We start from the raw sequence: 15,287 nt of genomic DNA on the forward strand, positions 1-15,287 counted from the left end.
GCTCTTTCTCCCCGTGGGCGAGTGTGTGTGTGTGTAGACTGTGTATATAGTCGGGTCGGGGGCGCGGGTGGAGGTGCGTGGGCAGCCCACCTTGACGGGTGCCAGCGCCGCCTCCTCCCTTCCGAAAAGTAGTTCTCCCCATGCACAAGCACAAAGCTGCGTCTACGGAGCAAGAGGGGACCCAACCTGGAGACGCTGGCAGTCCCCGTGGTCCCCAAAGGCAATGGGAAGGCGCTCCCCGCCGCTCTCCTGCTGGGACCCCTCCCGGGCCGTTGGCGGGGGACTCCTTGCGCACAAGCCAAGCGGTTTAAAGAAGAAAAGAAAAAAAAAAAAAAAGTTGAGTGAACTTTAATCCGTTGGTTGTGTTTGCTTTTTTTCTCTCGTTGTTGTGATTATTCCCAAAAACTCGCAGATCCGTGCTTTCGCGCTGGTTCCCGAGCTCGGCGCCGCGATGCTCTTCCCGTCATCCTTGAGAAACGCTCTTCTTCCTCTTACCATCACCTTGCTAAAGGAAAAGGTTTACCCCAAAGTGCTTATCGCTCTAACGCCACCCAGATGTATTTATACTTTTACAATGTTTTCTGGCCCAGGACGGTGGGAAAGGTCGGTTCTCGGAGGAGACAAAGAGCATAAACTTTTGCGTTGTAATTTTTCTTCTTGCTTTCTGTTCAATGGGACAAACTGTATCCTCTGTAAAGGTGGGCCAGGACCGAAGGTCTCTGATATACAAAGGGGCTGGTGCAAAACCCGCCGGCTCTCACCCACCTTCTTTCCTCTTTCCTTTACCGGACACACAGAAGCAGCGATGCCAAGAAGCGTTCGTCTCTCAGCCAGGTTCTTTTTCGACTGGTTTGCTGTTCGTTGTCGTTGCAAATTTGTAAGCAGAACTACCTGTCAAATGTCAGTCCAAAAAAAAACAAAAAAACAAAACAAAACAAAAAAAAATTCAAAGCTCTCAGGGAGTAATAATTTAAAGGTTTAGAAAATTAAGAATTGGAGAATAAAAAGTAACCACCATTAACATATTAACATTTCTATTCTTAAATTATGCTGAGTATATAGAGGACTGTTACTTTTTACCTTTATTTATTTGTGGTGTGTTTTTTAAGAAGACAAAATCTTTTTATACCACCAATACTTTTATGATCCTTTTTTTTGTTTGTTTGTTTGTTCTTTTTCCTGTGGAGAGATGAGTTTGTCCCTGTTGCACTAGATATTAACACTATTTGAAATACGGTTTTGTTTTTTTTCCTTTGTCAGATAATTGGTATTACTGGTGGGGTATGGGATGTCAGTTAACTATATGCACTGTATAGCAAAAGTGCTGTTTAAACTAATTTGTATAAAAAATTACGGTTCTAAGCACCTGAAGGCCGCGGGGTCTGCGTGCTGAGTGAAAGCTGTGAAATCCCTTTCTAACCAGAGTTGTCAAGAGCTGTGGTTTTACCATTTTGTTCTTTTCTTTGTTGCAACTTTTGACGCACTGTAGATTAAAAAAAAAAAAAGAAGAAAAAAAAAGAAAAGACTTTCTGAGTAGCATTTAAAGCAGTAATAAATAAAGCAAGTAAGCGCAAAAAGAAGTCCAGCACCTCATATCCACGCAGCTGCAAAACCTGCAGATTTTGTTCAAAGGTGGAGTTAAGCACTTTGCTTTAAGAAGGAGGGGGAAATAAAGACAAAAGGTAATGATAATACTATTCCTTAACTAAAGTGCCTCTATTTATATTTTTTATTTATGGCTGACAAAATGGGGCTGATACAATTGAGGGAATGGACTTTGGGGGGAATTTCAAATATAAAAATCAAGAAGAAAAAAAAAAAGGTTAAAAAGAAAAAAGTCTGGCCTCTGATGGTTTAAGGAATGGTTGGTCACACGTGTTTAATTCGAAAGGTGGTGAGAGTCAGAGAGGGCGATCGCCTCCCGGGATCCCTGGGTGCGGGGCTCAGCCGCCAGCACCCACTCTGGCTCCTGCCTCTGTGACCCCCGTGCCACATCAGGACCTTTCCTGACAGATTTCCTCTTGCCCTTCCAAACCTGTTTGGTTTTTTTATGGTTGTTTTACAACAGCCTCGTTATTGGGCTGAGTTTGCCATTTCTTTGTTTTCTTTCCAGAAAAAAAAAATAGAAAAAAAAGTATATCTCTTTAAATAAATACAAAGGCTGTGTGCAGGTAATTCCATGTGCCATTGTCGAAAACTACTTTTAGATTGGTGCTGGTGTAAGTAGCCACTCTTTTTTCTTGGGTGTGTATTTTAAAGATGATTTTTTTGTTAATAATGCCAAAAAGGAAAAAAAAAAATCCATAGTAATTTGTAAACTGAAGTATATGTCTTGGACCTTATTAGCTTCATAGTGACCAAGGTAGTCTGTTAGGTGCAAGGATGTTAGTAGTCTTAGCTAGTGGGAAATGCTGTGTAATGTTATGAGACTGTACATTTTCTAAGATGGCAATATGCAATAAAGAAAAATGATTTCGGTGAGTGTACATGGCAGAGCCACAAGTTATTTTTCAAATCAGCAGCATCTCCCCAGGGTCACTGGGGGCAAAAAAAATGGGATATTTGGGAATAGAGACAGTGGTTGAAGAAGAGATCCCCCGCAGGGTGCTCTTTTTCAGGTGTATTTGCAGTCGTTGCCTGGTTTGGCTGCTAACCCCGCTTCACCGCTCCCCCGTGCGCTGGGTATTAGGTGGTCAGGGGCTTTTCCACCCTTCTGGCTCGCAGCATCCTCACGGTCGCTCGCTCACGGGCTCTGAAACGCTTCCCGGCTCGAGACCCCGTTCATTTCTCCCTGCCGCGTTGTTGCTAATGCCGGCTCCCACCTCGGGGACCAGCTTTTCGAGGAGCCCGCACTGAGGCAGCCGCCGGCTTTGCGTCGCGGGATTGGATCGTCTCCCTGTCTGCAGCTGACGGAGCCAAGCCGGTGCTGTCTGGGCTGGCCAGCGTGCTTCCAGCAAGCCGATCCAGACACACCAGAGATGTTTTCTTGCCAGTAGGCCAAATCCCTCTTGGCCTATTCACGCTCACCATTGCCTTTCATGCACACTGTCCCATCCAGGCTCTGTGTTATTTTTCTTCTTTTTCCAATGCTCTTTGCACTGAGTGACCTTTGCGGCACCCAATACCCCCAGACCGTGCTGTCTGTAGTGACGGGAGTGCCTGCATTGTGCTCAGACCCATACACTTCCCCGTTTGATCAGCGCGTTCCCCAGTATAACCAGTAAGCCAGCACTAAGCCAGCACAGATCGGGCGTCTAACACATCCCTGGGCTTGCTGGGGCTTCCTTCGGTGCGATCCCACCCAGTGTCAGGGCTGGCAGACACAGCAGCTTTCTCTTATTTATATCCCATGGCTGGTGTTCCCTTCCACGGAGCGTATTTCTGAGCCAGCGTTGGTCAGATTTGGGCTGGCAGGGAGCGTGGGGTGGTGGTGAAGAGCACGGCTACCATCGTGGTGTCCAGCAGTCGGGTGGGCTGGTGATGCCATGCATCCCCCAAGTGAAAGGGGAAAGGCTTCAGCTGCTCTTCCCCTCGTAAATCCCGGTGTCCCCAGCACAGGGGTGCTCTGGGGTGCGTCCAGAAATGGATGTGAACAAACCAGCCAAACCCTACAACCCGACGAGGACCTGAAATTCCGGTTGATGGCAGATTGCAGGTTCAGTATGCCACGTCACTGTGTGACACAGGACAGTCCCCAGGACAGGGACAGGGTGGCAGTGGGAGATGTGAGCAAAGACAGGGCGTAGTTTTTTATTCATCTGAGATACTTGAAGTGAAAAAATCCTAATAATGTTCAAGCTTCCCTGCCCACAAACCCTTCTTCAGTGCTGAAACAGGAGCATATATGGCTTGAGAACATAAATTTGAGATAAGACTTTTGTCGTCCCAGAGGAAAGGGGACTAGGGCGGTCACTGTGCTGAATGGGCACGGCTCTGCTGTGTGAGGCCGTGTCACCAGGAGTTCATGTCTACCAATGGCCTGGCTATCTGGATTTTCACCTGAAAAAGGGCTTCTGTGCCCCAAATCCTGGCTGCTTCCTCCAGTTAAAGCCATGAGGAGGGTGTGCTGGATGGGCCGAACCTGCCCAGATCCACCGGTGCCAGGGAAGCTGCCTGAAGGAATTGTCCCATGGGGCCACCGGGGTTGGCAGCACCAAACCTGCTGAGCCAGCCTTGGCTCCGCTCCGCTCTAGCTTTCCCCGTTGCCGAAGGCTGGGGTGACTGGGAGTCCCGTTGGAGCGAGAAGTGTCGGGTGTCATCTCCCGCACTCAACCTGTTATCCTTGGCACCACTCCCCAGCTTGGAAAAAGTGAGTCAAGAGGCTGGGGCAATGGCCTGGAGCAGACACTGCGTTGCGTGCAAAACTCAGCTCAGCAATAGGGCAGCCACGGCTCGACGGGAGGATGGCAGGCGCCCAGCCCCGCTGACAGCACTGCCGCTTCGGTGCCGCTGGCAAAGGGTCACAGGGTGCCGGCCCGGCAGCAGTTTGCTGGACTTCATGCCCAGAAATACTTATTTACTCCTGAGGGAGGGTACAATGGGACTGATGGGTCTGTCTGGCTTTGATGTCCCTCCTGGAGACATCGGCAAACAGTGAGCAAAGCGGGGACGTTGCCAGTCCTGCTCCCACCCGTGTTGCGGCTGGACCTGGCTCTGTCCCCGGTGCCGGTGCCTGTGTCACAGCTCAAGCAGATGTTCTGGGGTAAAATTGCACTTTGCCAATGTCACCATCTTGCACAGCCTGATCACCATTTCTGTGGCCCCTGTGCAGGCATGGCACTGCTGGAGCACCCCAGGAACAGGTTCATCTCTCAGTGTGGAGACCAGCGTAACAATAAAACCCCATAAAAGCACCTGGGTGTTTCTGTACCCGCCTGTGCTGTGGGGTGAACATGCTCTTCGAGCTGTGCTTCTCGGGGAGAATGAAGAGGCCAAGCTGACACAAAGGCTGACGGGTGCAGGCAGGAGGCTGTGAGCCAGCACCATCCCCGTCCCCATCCCCTCTCCTGCAGTAAATCCCGCAGACATCTCTCCCGTGAGCTCTCTCCCTGGCCTTGCTCAGGGTCCTGTAAGACACGCATGTGAAGAGTTCTCTGTTTTAATAGAGGTGCTCGACTTGAAACCTCTGAGCATTTGCTATTATTTTTAGCCTTAAACCAGGCTTGATGAGAGTGTACAGGCGAGCCAGGGAGCAAGGCAGGGCAAAGCCTCAGGCAAGGCAGCACCACCATCTGCTGGGACTTTCTGGACTTCACCCGTTTTGAGCTGTCTGGAGTATAAAATCAATCCTGCCTCTTGCTTTCCTCTGCCAGATCTCTACTGTGGTCTGTAAAGTTCAATGTTCTCTGGCTGTGGAACAGTCAAAACGCTGAATTTTATACTGAAGTTTCCCTCAAGGTAGCTGAGGAGGGATAATTTTAGTTTCATCCCTCATGATTCAAGTCAAATAGCCAGAGGTCACAACACGTGGCTTCGTTGCGACTTTGGGCACTGCCTGAGCTTCAGGTTGGTGCACTCTGTGCACGCGCACACAGGCAACACAAACGTATGTATGTGTAAGATAAACTAATTCAGAATGCTTTCATGGGTCATCTGAACTTACCTCCATAATCGTGGAGTGCCCCACTCCACTCCAGTCCCCCCCCCGGATTTGTCCCAGCGCTAGGGTCCGTGTTGGAAGCCTGTCTCATGCTAACCCCCAGCTTTCCTTGCACTCTGTTGTTATGTTGCATGAACTCCACATTAAAGTGAAGTTTCCCAGTTCCCAAGGCAGCTCTGTGAAGGAAAGTCCTTGAATTGTCATTTTTCCACTACTTTCTGTACTGGCCCGTATTCCAGCGTTTGCTCACGTGCCCCTGCTCTCAGTTCAGCCGTGGCTCTGCAGGAGGGACGGGACACACGCACGGTGTATTGGAGCAACAGCAAGCAGAGCTGCCCTAAGCCAGAATTATCCTGGGTGCCACGACAGCAAGTCTGGAGGACACAGGACAGCCAAGCATAACTCTGCTCCTGCTGCCTAAGCCACCCCTTCGGCTTCCCAGGACGCTTCCGTAAGCAAAGCCGGGCTGGGATGGTGCCCGTGGCTTTACCTGGGCTTTGGGCGCTGCCGGGTACTGGGAGCTTTTCCATCTGCTTGAATTTGCACTTGTGTATGTCCACATGGATTTACCTTGCCAAGCTCTGTACAGAGCATTCCCTGTGCTCAAGCAAAAGTGAGGAAGCCCTAGTCTTGTGCTTTGCCCAGCTCCCAATCTCTGCCTGAGACCCTTTTCGCTGTGAAACCAGAGTGTGAAGCACTCAGGCAAGACCTAGTTTCTACAGCAAATCTTTCCAATTTAATAGCAGGGAGAGATCACCATTTGAGTTACATTTTCTGGAAAGAATCCACAATTCAGATGTTGTATTCAAAACTTGACGTGACCTCAGGGATGGTATATTACCAAATGTTCTGTAAAATGCACCAGACTGAGCACAGCAGCCACAGGCGCAGGTCAGGGACGAGCACATTAGATTTCACTGGAGAAACAAATGACCTGGACTCAGAGCATTTTTTTTTCCCTGGTGCTGAGATTAGTTCAGAGTATGTTGCTAGGTCGGGTAAGCAAATTGGATTTATGTGGTTGTGAGGGAATTGCTGGGTGAATAATTTAAGAGAAATTTATCTTGCTTTGTCCATGCCTGTGACTCTGAGGGTTTTTAATTTCTAGGATCCATCCAGGGGGTTTTGTTCCTCACCAGCTGCAGGCACTGGCATCTCCCCAGCTGCCCTCCGCCGTGGTGGGATGGGCTAGCTCAGGGCTAGCTGTCAGCTTCACCTAGGAGCCAGCCCAGCGCCCTTGTGCGCAACCTGGGGACCATTTCCACCTGCTCCAAGTGTGCACACTTCAGTGAAGTCCTCTGGTCAAGTCCCCGAGCATCAAGTGAAGTGTTTAAGCCTGCACATCAGTACTGCCGGCAGAAGCAGCTGGAGAGATTCCTGCTGCCTTCAGTCAGAATTGCTCTGGCCTCAGGGAGAAAGAGGGATGTTCCTCTACATGTGGAAGGGCAGTGCTGAATATTTCCACCCCCAGTCTCCACCCTGGGAGCTGATGAGTGTCATTTTCCTAAGTGACCTTCCCAAAGTCATCTCCACTCCTCATTTCTGCTGCTCCTCACGGTGGGGGCAAGGAGGAGCAGGTGTCCCCATACCTGAAGGGAAAGCACCCACGTGTGTGAAGCCCTGAGGTTTGCAAACACCTTTAACTTTTCAATGTACACAACAATAAAAACCCCTGAGAAAAGGTGCAGTCCTTTTTTCAGTTCATTAATCTCTTTGGATGCTCCCTTTTTTATTAGTTTCTGAGCTGACTATTTATGGAAGAGGTAAGGTTGAAAGTAGTTTATAAAGGCAAGGAAAATACGTGCATAAAATCAAGGATCTCAAGTATTTGGAAATTGCTCCCCAATCAGTTTTGTGGGCTTCTGCCAGTGCTTGCCTTTTCGAAAGCAGCCGAACCTGGAGGAGCTCGGTGCCAGCGAGACAAGAAATAGCACAAATAACAAATGGCTCATCTCAGAGTGAATTCACTCCCTCTGTGGAATCATAGCTGGATCCAGCTCATCATTCATGATCACCCCAGCAGCCTGTGGGCACGCTGGCGTGCCGCTTCACCCCGTACAAACAGCCCGAGCAAGGCTCCGGGGCTTGATAGCTGCCTGAGCAGCAAGTACCAGCACAACCCGTCCGGCTGGAGTGGCAAGATGAGAGCAACGGTCCCCGCAGCAAGCACCCGACTGTTCTTCGGTTGTGGCTATGACAGATTGCGCTGGAAGAGGCTCAGCCAGAAACCCACCCCTGAGGTGCGTGGAGCTGAGCGCAGAGTGGCGATGCCCACAGAGCTGGAGACAGGAGCAGGGCAGGGCTGCCACCTCCCCGGGACAGAAATGCTGGAGGGTGTCACCACCCGCCCTGCTTTTGGCACCGCTGCCTGGCGAGGAGGGGTCTTTGCAAGAGAACCCAGCCCAGGATCTGACCGCCAGCACACACCATGCTGCGTCGGCATGCCCTTTGCCTTTGAGCCTCCTTGCTAAGTCTCCTCTGGTTTCAGTCACAGCCTCCCCAGGGTCTTCTCGTTGAGCAGATCATCCGTCACTCCCCAGCCAGATTAATGCAGGCCTTGGTGCTGTGCCCCGGGGTTTGTGCTACTTTTGGTTTGATTTCCCCAGTGACTCATCCATTTTACGCCACTGAGAAGGATTTGCAGTCTGTCTCTCCATGTCACTTTTCCTCCCGCTTCTCACAGCGCTGATTTCCTAGGAAAAAAACACCTAGAAGAGCAGAGCTGTTCCCCGAGCACTTCAGCGGGGGTGAATGCAGAGGCTTCAGGACTCCAGCAGCACGGCATTAGCGACCCACTGCTCCTTGGCAAACTGGGAACAGCGAGAGGGCTGGCCGTGGTATGGATAGTGCCTCGTCCTCCCACATCCAGCCCCAGCGAAGCCACTGGGACTCACCCCACTGCTCCTGGCACGCTCATGGCTTGCAGCAGCAAAGCAGCACAGCTGGCCTTGGGGGTCAGCCAAGCCTGGATCCCATTGCCGGTGACAACTCCTGCGGGATTTGGGACCACGTTAATATTCTGGTGCTTTGTTACGACCTCGTGCCTGTGTGATGCTTTGCAACCAGAGCTAGAGGTGCACACATTTGTTACTAGAGTCACCATGTAAAAATACACATGCAGCTAGAGGGAAGAGGCAGCTCTGCCGCTGAGCTGAGCACCCTGCCAGCACCGGGACTGATCTCACCAGGCATCTGGGCTGCAGCTTTTGCAGCTCTGATGAGCGTGCAGCACAGATATTTGCCAGCGTTGTACAAAATGCCACTTTTCTGATGTGCTTTCCAAATTATTCATTTCAGCCTCTATGACAAACTCTCCAAAGAGCAGCAGGTGCTGAGTTTAAGGATGACGATTGAATCTGGCTTTGAAATCAGGTTTCAGAGAGGTACACGTAGGGTTTGCACTGCATTTGTTGCAACCCTTGCTCTGAATGTTTTATTCTGGGGGGACGCAGCTGTCCTGAAGGCAGAGTGGTTGATCTCATTAACAGAAGGAAGCTCTTCTTGGGATCATTAGCAGAAAGGCGGTGCTGGCTGCTCAGACCTCTGCTGGCATCTACTGGATGTGCAAGCCAACACCAGTGCTGAAAGGGAAGCGAGGGTGGTGGATCTCATCCACATGAACTGTTCTGGTCATTATTATCAGCTATTACAGTCCATCGTCTATCACTTATAGAGTGCTAATTGTTTGTGGTTTGTGAGTTATGCACAAAGCATTTGCTTTGAACCAAGACTTCATCTGCAGATTAGGAAAAGAGTGGAAAATGAACTAATCTGGTGATGAAATCAACAACAAAACTGTCACTGACTTCAGTTGTAACAATACCTTTCGAAGTGCTTTTCATTCATCAAGACTTAATGTTTCCCTTCGAAGATAGATCAGTGGCATTCATATCATTGCCAAATAGTGTCGCACTCTTCAACTGAGGGTAAGGAGGCTGGAAAGTCGACAAGCGACTAAAGAGCCCAAGGACTAAGTTTTAGATTTGGCTTTGACTAACATTGTCACTGGTATCCAGGGCTGGACTGGTCTTCCAAATCACGTGAACTGCTCTCCTTCTTACACCCAACACCCTGCACTGAATCACTCATGATTTTTTAATTGGGCTGCTAAAGGGTGTTCCAACATCCCTCACAGCGCCCTTGTGCAAATGAGATTGCAGCTCACCTCCCATCCAGGCTCGTCTTACGGGAGGAAGAAGGAAAGGAGTATTACAGAGCTATGGCTGGAGGGTCAGAGCCTCCAAACTACTTTTGCAGTGTCTAAAACCTCGGTGTCTTGTTGATTTCTGAGTTCTTCAGCCCAAAGAAAGGGGATCTCTAAGTGGGGTGACACCAGCACGGCAGCATGTAAGAGGTGTGCAGCTGATGTCCCCACAGAGGCTTGGCCAGGAGCCACCTCCTGCAATGTTTTCTTACCCAGGAACAAGCAGCTACGACCATGGGCAGAGTTTTCAGAGCTAGGGTAAAACGGTGAGGTAAACCTCAGGTCTCCTTCTCCTGGATGAACACATGGAGCTATCGTCAGGTACAAGGACAGACCAACGCGCTGGCTTGTGTGCTAGCACAGCCAAGGCCTTCTCGCCCACCCTGCGCTGTTGGTGAGAGGCAGCAACCTTCAGCACAGCTGGAAAAGAGCAGCATTTCAAGTGCCGTTACGGCAGGCAGCCTGCAGCCTTTGGCGTGTGTTTGTGGGTGTCTCTCTCTGCTGTTTGTGGTTTATCTAAGACACTTCACCCTTTGGTTGTATTTTTTAAAACACATTTCTAAAAATGTGGCTGTAGAGACCCATGTACGTGACTCGCTCAACAGTGCTGTGATACAAGGAGTGGCTGAGGGAGCTGGGGTGGTTTAGCCCGGAGAATGGGAGGCTGAGGAGAGACCTTATCACTCTCCAGAACCACCTGAAAGGAGGTTGTGGCGAGGTGGGGGGCAATCTCTTTCCAAGTAACGAGTGAGAGTGATAGGATGAGAGGAAATGGCCTCAAATTGCACCAGGGTAGGTTTAGATTAGATATTAGGAAAAATGTCTTCATCGAAAAGGCTATTAAGCATTGGAGCAGGCTGCCCAGGGTAGCGGTTGAGTCACCATCCCTGGAGGTATTTAAAAGTCATGCAGACTGGGCACTCAGGGACATGGTTTAGTGGTGGAGTTGGCAGTGTTAGGTTTGTGGTTGGACTTGGTGATCTTAAAGGTCTTTTCCAACCTAAATGATTCTCCAATTATGAGTACAGGACAGGCACAGCTTTAAAACACAGGTTGGCTCTCTGCTGGCGCTGCAGCACATCAAAAAGGATCTGGTCAAGAATCTCCCCTTGCTACAGCCCAAGTTGGTGTTTAACAGAAATGTGCTAACTTGTGACAGCTCAAAGACTGCAGCCAGCTGCCCTCGTTCAGCTCTCCGCATACAAAACTGACGCAGAGGGACTGGCCAGTGCTTGTTAAATATATGCTGGAATCTGTGTTGTTCCAGCTTCACTCCCACCTTCCTAGAAAGCCATGTCAGTTCACTCCTGGCGCAGCTCCCGTGATGCTCATGGCTGACCTCACCCCTAGTGTCCCCAGTTCTGCCCTTGCTAGAAGAAACGGCCACAAAGACGCTTACCTGGCCTGCGATACACTGGTCGGAGCATCAAATCAGTACAAAACTAAACCAGCACGCAAACAGGGGCATCAATGGTTTTCTGTTGATTTCAGTGCCTGGGCTGGTTAGCGAGAGCCAGTTGGGCTGGTGGGGACAGAGGGGACTGGGAAGGTGGCCAGGGCTGAGCACCGAAGGGAGCAGGACCACCCTTTTCAGGGGCTTTTAGCCAAACGCAGCCACAGCACTGAAGGGCACGCCATGAGTCAGGCACAGCAGCGCTGGACCTTCACCTTCCTCATTTTCTTCACCCAATAACTATCCCTTAGTTCACCTACTCTGACCAGGTTTGTTCCAATTGGCAGACAAAGCTCTTTCTGCATGCAAAAAGCACAAAAAAAAAAAACACCCTTGTAAATCTGTGCGGTGCTAAAGGCAATGATCACTTCTGCTCAAAGCACAGGCTCTGCTTCAGAGCTGCAGAGGGGCCAGGCTACAGACAGGGACAGCCTTTCTCCGACAGCAGGGACTTCGGGCCGCAGTAAGGATGTGTGCCAAACACGCTTGCTGTTCCGCGGGCAGGGGAGCGGAGTTCGGGTGCTGCAATACACAAACTACATGAACTACTCTGCCCGCTGTCTGCACTACACATGGCGGATGAGTACTGAGCTTGGACAGTTCTCCCTGCTTCTGTCCTCCCCATGGCATTACAGAGCACAGCAACTCACTCCAAGGACCATGGCTACAACCCACAGAGTAACATCCCTTCTGGGAAGGCAGAACCCCACGGGTTTTCTTTGCTGTCTATCTCCTGGATGGCAGCTGAATTTTTCTATAGGTATATAAAAGTCAATGACTACTGGGACTCGGGCAAAAGCTCCTGAAGCTGTTTCAAACCCCAGAGCGCTCTGTATAGCAAATTAGCCCGCACCAAGTTCCTTGTTACTACCTGCCAGCTACCTAGGTGAGAGTTGAACCTAATCTCAACATTCACAACTACCTCTTTCGCTTTACAGGAACCATTCCTTGCTGCGGAAGGGCAGGTATGCAAGAAATTCCTGTCCTACCCTTTTAACAAGCCATTAGTGTTCACTTGCTGTCAAGCAGCTTCTGTGAAAAGCTGTGGGTTTTCTGCACAGATTCTCTGTGAAACAGTATGAATACGCTACTCAACTTGCAAAATCCAGGACGTGCAGGGCAAAGTACCAGTGCTGAGAAGTAGTCAAGGGTCAAATCCTTTCCTCGTGGACTTCAGGAGCATCACAGAAGGAGATTATACTAATGCTTACAGCATGGAAAACGGCTGCATTAACATTTCACAAACAATTTGGTCTCTCTACTATCATGCATCTGGCAATTTTTTACAGGAGTTCCCTTCTCAAGGCTGGACTGAGAATGATGCCAGGCTGAGACACTTCAATCTCCTGCATAAAAGACAATTTATTTCTTGTCTCACTTACAAAATAATGGTAGGATGTTCACTTGGGTCACAAATAGTTGAAAAAGCCGGTAAAACAGTAACATCGTATTTTTAAAGCCTGTACAAGAAAAACACTGCTGGTCTTTCACATTGAACTCTGGCAAAGACACAGGAAGGCTCAGTCTTAGTTTCTGGTTCAAAGTACTAATTTAAGGCTTTAGGACCTTGGACAAAAAAATTACACTGATAAATTCATATGAATTTATGCCGTGCAATCGCACTTCCACTGTGTTATTCCCCTTTTTTTTTCAATGGCAAACAGAGATAGTTATTAAATATTAAACTCCAGCAGCAGATTGCTGCCATCAGTACAGCAATATCTGTTCTCTGCATATACACATTTTCACATGCTTAAGAGCACACAAAGAGCACATGGTATTGCTGTGCCTCTCTTCAGATACGCACCTCTATCGCAAGTCTCCTCAAAACATGGTTCAGCTCTTGGAGATGCGAGACACTTTGGATGAGCTCGGAAAGAAAACGCACACCTTGTGCACAAACTCAGCGACACCATAGTCTACACCCACACCCTTTTCCTCAGCCTCTCTGAAAAACTCTCATTTCTCATATTCATAGCATTTTAAGCTGACTGTAACTGTAAAATTCTGACAAATGAGGTTTCTTCCATCTTCCTTTCCCTCCCTCCCGGTATCATACCTCTTCCCTGTCACAGCAATTACTGTTCTGTTATGCGTGGGTGTTTGGGAGAAAAACATATCATCTTAATAGATTGCTTTTTCAGCCCGTCCTACAGTCTATGACTTTCTGACTATCAGCACTACCACACATAATGGGTTAAAGCAACACTTTCCTGCCATTATGCGGTTTTCACAGTGTGGTGTTTTCAGAGTGTCCTCCAGCTGCCAGTGCTCAGCTTTCAATTGCTTTTTTGGCACTTAACAAACAGCTCACACAGTCAGGCGGTTTGGGCTGTATTTTTGTGTCTGTCTCAGCTTCGCTGTGGCACTTTTTGCAGGACTGGAGCAAACACTGTTTTGTTCTTGCAGTCAAGCTCTTGTGCTGGCTGGGCTCGGTGGCTACCATCAGCGCATCAGGCCTGCTGAAAGGCAAGGGGGGCTTCCTTTCCCTGTGGGGCTCTCGCTGCTCACACACTGGGTTGCCAAATCAGAGCTCACACGATGGAGAAGAAACCACACTGTGGCTCACGCAGTCCTGTCTCTCTGATTTCCTGGTAGTCCAGCTGCAAAGGGCTCCGAGTGCCGGGGCTCCCCGCATTTCCTCGGGAAGACAGCTCCAGGACCCAATGCCTCTGTCCCGGACTCTGATCCTTTCAGAGGCTGGTGTCAACAGTGTCTGCTTTGGCCTGCAAGGCGGCCTCAGAGATGGTGTCCGGCTGTCCATCCCGACAGAAGAGGACGGCAGGGTTCTTGCAGGCCCACATGGCCACTTCTCCCCCGCTCGCCGGGCTGGAGGAGGACACGGTGCTGCCCAGGGGGCCACCCTGACGGTTGACATAGCGCTCCTGCATGCGGTCAGCCTGGTTCCGGGGCTCCGGCCGGCGGCCCGGGGCCGAGAGGTAAGCTGCCACGTTGTTCCTAGTCCTGTAGCCGCCCTCACGGCTGCGCCGCAGCAGCACGGAGATGTTAGGGTTGCGGGCGGCGTAGATGAGGGGGTTGATGGCGCCGTTGGCCCAGGCCATCCCGCTGGCCACAGTGTCCATGGTGGGCGAGAAGGGCAGGCGGCCAGCGGCGGCGGCCAGCCCCAGGATGCAGTAGGGCCCCCAGCAGCAGATGATGGAGACGATCATGATGAGGACGGTGGTGGCCGTGCGCATCTCCCCATAGGCCCGCAGCAGGTGCCCGTAGGTGGTGAGGGGCCGCACGCGGCTCTCGGCCAGCCGCACCGCCCGGCAGATGTTGTAGTGGCAGAAGCACATGAGGGCGAAGGGCAGGAGGTAGCAGAGCACGATGAGGGCCGCGCCGTAGGGTGGCCCCAGCCGGGAGGAGCCCCAGGGCAGCACGTAGACGCAGCGGTAGGCCCCGGGCCGGGCCTCTCGCCGCCCCTCGCCCGCCAGCCCGTACCAGGGCCCGGCCAGGGCCAGGGCGGCCAGCCAGACGGCGGCCAGGAGCCGGGCGGCGCGGCGGCGGCCCATCTTGTGGCGGGGCTGGCGGACGATGGCGCAGTAGCGGTCGAAGGAGAGCAGGGCCATGGTGAGGGTGGCGGCGATGCCCAGCCCGGCGTGGAGAGCGGCGCTGGCTAAGCAGAGGCGCTGCCCGAAGAGCCGGGCGCCGGGCGGGCGGCCGAGCAGGCCGAGGAAGGCGAGGGGCAGGCAGAGCAGGGCGCCCAGCAGCTCCGACAGAGACAGCGACAGGACGAAGGCGTTGGTGACCGTGCGGAGCTGCCGGTGCCGGGCGATCACCAGCACCACCGCCCCGTTACCCAGCGACGAGAGGGCGAAGATCAGCAGCAGCGCCAGCGCCTGCGAGCCCAGCGCCGCCGCCGCCCACCCCGCCGCCCAGCCCGCTCCTGCCGCCGCCGCCCCGCCGCTCTCGTTGCCGCCGCCGCCGCCGCCGCCGCCGCGGGAGAGGTTGCCCGGCGCGGCCGCCGCCGGCTCCATGCGCAGCCTCACGCCCCGGCCCCCGCCGCCAAGGCTGCGGAGCGCTCCCCG

At 51.6% G+C, this 15,287-nt stretch overlaps 1 protein-coding gene across 1 annotated transcript; it reads right to left on the reverse strand.

Moving 5' to 3' along the window:
* Positions 1-12,608: 12,608 nt before the first annotated feature.
* GPR135 (G protein-coupled receptor 135) lies at positions 12,609-15,242 on the reverse strand. The gene has a single exon (XM_075426408.1). It carries the CDS (start codon positions 15,234-15,236, stop codon positions 13,950-13,952), a length of 1,287 nt encoding a protein of 428 aa, XP_075282523.1. The 5' UTR covers positions 15,237-15,242; the 3' UTR covers positions 12,609-13,949.
* Between the last annotated feature and the right edge of the window lie 45 nt (positions 15,243-15,287).

This window comes from Opisthocomus hoazin, chromosome 7 (assembly GCF_030867145.1).
Source record: "Opisthocomus hoazin isolate bOpiHoa1 chromosome 7, bOpiHoa1.hap1, whole genome shotgun sequence".
NCBI lineage: Eukaryota > Metazoa > Chordata > Aves > Opisthocomiformes > Opisthocomidae > Opisthocomus > Opisthocomus hoazin.